Genomic DNA, 5,280 nt, shown 5'->3' on the forward strand with positions numbered 1-5,280 from the left:
CTGCAAAGCGCGATACCCTGACTCGTGTAGCCATGGCCGCCGTTACGCTTGCCGTAGCACAAACGCCAGTAACCCGACGTCGCAGTACCTGTACCATCTTGGCTGCTGCTGGCGACGCTATACAGGAATGCTTTCTCGAGCAGACAGCCGGCATTCGTGCCCCTAAAGGCGCCATATTTGTTGCAGATAGATACGATGCTCACAAGAATCGTTGCTCTTTGACCGAAACACATCCTGGGCTATGGTACAGTCACGAACGATGACGACAACAAAGCAATGGAGAGAGGGGGCAGGAGGACCTGACAAATTCACGACCGTGAGGTGTGCTCCAGCGAAGGGAAACATATCGCTTACGAAGACATCAACATGATATCGCGTCATTCCTGCCGGCGGCTCGGGCGCCGCCTGCAGAAGCATAACGAAGACCAGAAAGCAGAGCGTCTGGCTGCTTTATCCTTGCGTGCCTGCTCTGCAGCTCGTTCTCGTTCATCTCGTGCGGTATAGGAGGGCAACATGTCTTTCCAGGCATGCTGTAGCGTGTCAAGGGCGATAGTTGGTGTAGAGGCACAAAGAACCAATGCTCCTAGGCCTGAGTGGGGCCACCCAGGGGCTGACCCAACTCTCAATCATCGCTTATCTTGCAGTTACCATTTTCAGTTGTCCCGGCAGTCCAAGCGCACGCCACTCGTTGACGAACTTGGACGAGACTTGCTCGGTGGTCAGCAGAGTCGCTAGATTCCAAGGGACGTATAACTCACCTCTCGCGGCTCACTATGCCACCACCTGTATACGTCCCGCCACAACTTCGAGCACGGAATTGATAATGCCCATAGTCACGCACCTTCCCGTCCGACCATTGGGCATATTGAGACTCCACACGCCGCCGCCGGGCGCGAAGACGATTAATATTCACGATGCTATTAGACTGAGATAAAAGATAGCGTGGTACAGCCTGCAGCGCAACAAAACGAAAGAAGACACAAAAGGACAAAAACGACGAGTATCAAAACATCCATACAAGGAAACACTCTCCAAAACTCTCCAAAAAAAAACAAGAACGACACAGCACAGCCAACAAGAGTCAGTCCCCACACCCCGCGACTACAGCTCGTCCTCCCGGTCCCACCGCGTGATCTTCGCGAGCGGCTTCCAGTAGTACTGCTTGTACTTCATCGTCTCGCTCCGCTTGCCGGGCCCGCGCATCATGCTCCGGATCACCTGCGCCCGCTCCCGGTCCGCGTCGCGCTCGGGGACGTAGTACCAGTGTGCGCGCAGCGCTGACTTGAACGAGAGCCGCTTCCGCCCAGGGCTCAGCGGTGGCGGCTTCTGTGCGGGCGGTGCAGGCGCAGTCAGCAGGGACGGGTCGACGGGGCGCTGCTGGGCGCCGGCCGGTTTCCGCGGCGAGTGCGGCGAGGGCCCTGCGGCGTCGCTGTCGCTCGCGCTGCTCTCGACGCGCCCGAAGAGACCGGTGCGCACCTGTCCGGACGAGAGGATGTGCGTGAGCAGGTGCAGCCACTCGGCCCTGCTCATCGCCGCGCTCGCCGACGGCTTCGTCTCCTCTTCCTGCGCGGCGTCGCCGAGGTCGGGCACGCCTTCCTCCTTCTTCACGATGCCGCTGTCGTCGACGATGTCGGCCGCAGCACGTTGCCGCACCATCTGCCCGAGCGTGGGCCGCCCGCCGACGAGCGCGCGCCAGAGGACCTCGCAGCTCATGCTCGTCGCGCGCGACGTGGCGAGCGTCTCGATCACCATGCCCTCGAGCTCGTCCAGCGGGAGCGGACTCTCGCGTTCCCAGTCGACCTTCGTCAGGTCCTCGCCGGTCTCCTCGCCGTGGCTCGCACGGCGCGACCTGCGCCTCGACGTGGTGCTCGGCGCGTTCGCAGGCTTGGAGGACGACTCGCGCCGGCGCCGCTTCGACGATGACGCGTGCGCCTCTGTAAACTCCTCTTCGTCGAACAACGAAGCAGCGAGACTTGGCGAGCGTTTCTTCGACTTCCGCCGTGGTGGTGGTGGGACGACCTCTTCCTCGTCTCCGCTTTCCCCAGAGTCAGGCAACGGTGTCGTGGCTTTGCGCTTTTTCACTTTAGGCTCAGGTAAGGAGGTCAGCGATGCGGAGGCCGAGGTAGAGGCAATCGACTTCGTGTGGACATCCGTCGAGATAGGCGCGGTAACAGGAGAGACGGGCTCCTCGTCCGAATCGCTGAACACGAACTCGCTCGTCCGCGGACGCTTCCCACGCTTGGGCCGTCCTTTCGACCGTGGCTTCTCAGACGACGCGCGGGGCTCCGGATCTTCGTCTGCGGGCGACGGCGTACGCGCAGGCGCGGCGACCTTGGGCTTCAGTGCAGCAGTGGGAACAATGGCAGGCGCAGTAGCGGCAGCGGGTTTGACGGGGGCAAACGGCTTGACGACAGGTTGCGCAAAAGCAGGCTTCGACGCGCAGCTGCCAGGGGCCTTCGCAAACGGGACAGACTTCGCGGGCCGGGTAGCGCGCACCTCGACCCTCGTGCCCGTCGTCCTCGGGGCCTCCTTCATCGCCTCCTTCGGCTCTTTCACTGCCTTCGCCACCTGCGTCGCTACTTCCTTCACCACCACCTTCGCCGTCTTGACCTGCACCACCTCCCCCGAGCCCTCACCAGGACAAAGTACAGGCGACACCGTTCGCGCCTTCTTCACCGGCCGCGACACCTCGCGCACCGGAAGCGCGCGCTTTCTCTCGTTCTCGACGACCGGCAGCAGCACGTCCTCGTCCTCGACCCGGACACTGTCCTCGCGCGTGAGCGGCGCAGGCTCCGCGCGCATGGCAGGGCTTCCCGGCGGCAGCGACGGGCTGCTGCTCGGCGCGGGGCTCAGCGGGCTGCTCAGCAGGTCGTTCTCCGTCGGGTCGTACCGCGGCGTCGACGCGCGCGAGGCCGACCGCGACCGCGAGTGCGAGTGTGAGTGTGCGTGCGAGTGTGCGTGTTGCGCGAGCAGGACGGACACGGCGGTGTGCATCGCGAGCGCGGATGGGGCGCGGGAGGGCGCGGCGGTCGGGGCGCGAGAGGGCACAGCAGTTGAAACATGCGACGGAACAACAGCAGCAGCAGCAGCAGCAGCAGATGGCGCTCGCGAAGGCGCAGCAGTACAGGGTGCCCGCGAGTGTCCTCTGGAGGGCGCGTGTGAGGACGCACGTGACGGCAGTCTCGGTGGCGGCGTTGGCGTCCGCGTCCGCTCTCGCGCTATGACGGCGACGACGGGCAGCTCGCCCTCTTCCTCTTCTTCCTCTGCGTCCGACAGGGGCGACGACGCGCGCGACACCGACGCGGCGCGCACGGGGGAGTCGTCGCACGGGGACGGGCTCGGCGGGAAGCTCGGCGGCTTCGCGGGCGAGTCGTCGTTGCTTTCGTCAAGCTTAGTGGTGGGGATAGTGGTAGTGGCGGCGGCGACGACGGTGGTGGTGGGAGAGTTGTCGATCTGGATGGGGAAACCGTCGATCCGGACAGGAGAGACACCGATCTGGATCGGAGGGACATCGATCTGAGCGGGCTCAACATCGATCTGAACAGGCTCGGCGTCGATCGGAACGACGGACCCGCCTCGCGAAGGAGGCTCGACGGGCCCGCTGCTGACGACCTCGACAGCAGGCGATACGTCCTCCACCACCGGCGAGAGCGACGAGCTCGGCAGCAGTAACAGCAAGGAACCGCTCTCCGCGCCGCCGTCCCACCTGTCTTCGAGCGAACAGCCGCCAGGCGGCGGTGTCGGCGTCCTCGGGGGTGCCTGCAACAACAAACGCACTATTGTCAGCCAACTCGGGCGCGGAAGAAGGGACGCTCGGACGCACCCCACCAAGGATCCCGTCATCGTCATCCACGTCCATCACCCCGTCCGCGCCGGGGCCCGCGGGGCCCTCGCCCGTCGGCGTCAGCTCGGGCGTCGGTAGTTGTTGCTGCTGTTGGGCTGGTGGCAGCACGACGTCCTGCGCCTCCTGCGCCTCCCCTTCGACCTTCGATGATAGTGCCGCCGCGGCCGGTGCTGCGTCGACCGCGGCAGACGCAGGTGCGGTGGTGTCGTGCTTTGCGAGCGGCGGGCTCGGGCTGCGGAGCGGGCCGGGCACACTGAGCAGGTCGAGCAGCGTCGGGCGCTGCCTGCGGCGAGGCGGTTCGTCTTCGGCCTTCTCTATCGTCCTCTCCTCGACCCTCTTCTCCTCAGTCTTCTCCTCAGCCTTCTCCTCAACCTCCTCTTCCTCTCTCCTCTCCTCCCTCCAACGCTTCTCCCCAACCCGGACCGGCCCCTCCCCATCACTCAACGGCGGCGTGACGAGCCCCAAGCTCCCGCCCCCGCCCTTGCCGCCTCCCTTGTCCCTCGTCTCCCCCACCTGCACCAGCGGCGGCGGCAGCGCGCTCCTGCGGACAGGCTTCGGGCCGAGTGCAGCGAGGAGGCTCGTGCCAGGGCCGTGGTGGTGGTGGGGCCGCGCGCGCATCAACGGAGGAGACGCACCGAGCAGTGTAGGGGGCAGTGGGGGCGGCGGGCTCGAGCTCCGTTCTGCGCTCGTACTGAACGACACGCGGCGGCGCGGGGACGGGAACGTCATCGTCGTCATCGTCGTTGCCATTGTCGTCGTCGTCGTCGCGCAGACGGGCGGGACGAGGAGGAAGGGCGCTCCTCGGTGGTGGTGATGGTGGTGGTTGTCGTCGTCGTCGTCGTTCTCGCCTCTTGCCGGGGCCGGTTCTCTTTCCTCGGCGGCAACGACCAGAGGCGCGACAGCAGCAGCGACGGCGCTTTGGGTTGGGACGTCAGCGCGCAAGCGCTGCCGCGAACCCTGCCCGTCCTGCGTGAGGTCGTACACGGACAGCCTCGGCGTCGGCGTCGTCCTCGCCGTGAGGCCCCCCTCCTGCACACGCGGCGGACGGTGGCCGTGCCCGAGCGACTGCTGCTGGTGCTGGTGCTGCCGCTCCTGCTGCTGATGTTGGTGCCATTCCTGCTCGCGCCGGTGGTCGCCCAAAGCGGGATAAAAATGCCGGTGCACCAAGGTCTGGGCTGACGTCGATGCCGTAAGCGCGGAGGGCGTGATGGGCGAGGACGCGCTGCAGGCGCTCGACGAGCTCGAAAGCGTCCGGGCGTGGGTGTAGGACTGGTGTTGTTGGTGCTGCGTCGGCGCGGGGAGGTGATACCGGTGCTGTTCGCTGCGCTCCGCCTCGCGCGGGCGATGTTGGTACGGCGGCGGCGGCTGCCGTTGCTGCTGCTGCTGCTGGTACTGTGGATGTTGGGTCTTGCCGTGAAAGGCGAACGTGGGGCGAC

The 5,280-nt window shown here is 65.5% G+C and overlaps 1 protein-coding gene across 1 annotated transcript; it reads right to left on the reverse strand.

Annotated features, from left to right (window-relative positions):
- Window positions 1-755: 755 nt before the first annotated feature.
- On the reverse strand, window positions 756-5,275 carry PHACADRAFT_210662 (uncharacterized protein). Its single transcript, XM_007397505.1, has 2 exons — window positions 3,824-5,275; window positions 756-3,759 (listed from the first exon to the last, which is right to left on the reverse strand). The coding sequence occupies exons 1-2, from the start codon at window positions 4,592-4,594 to the stop codon at window positions 1,102-1,104; spliced, it is 3,429 nt and encodes a 1,142-aa protein (XP_007397567.1). The 5' UTR covers window positions 4,595-5,275; the 3' UTR covers window positions 756-1,101.
- Window positions 5,276-5,280: the final 5 nt, after the last annotated feature.

Source organism: Phanerochaete carnosa (genome assembly GCF_000300595.1).
Source record: "Phanerochaete carnosa HHB-10118-sp unplaced genomic scaffold PHACAscaffold_6, whole genome shotgun sequence".
In the NCBI taxonomy this organism is placed as follows: domain Eukaryota; kingdom Fungi; phylum Basidiomycota; class Agaricomycetes; order Polyporales; family Phanerochaetaceae; genus Phanerochaete; species Phanerochaete carnosa.

Coding starts and splice junctions, on each gene's coding strand:
- PHACADRAFT_210662 (XM_007397505.1), bottom strand. CDS start 4,594: ATGGCAACGACGATGACGACGATGACGTTCCCGTCCCCGCGCCGCCGC. Junction 3,760..3,823: donor ATGACGGGATCCTTGGTGGG/GTGCGTCCGAGC, acceptor TTGTTGTTGCAG/GCACCCCCGAGGACGCCGAC.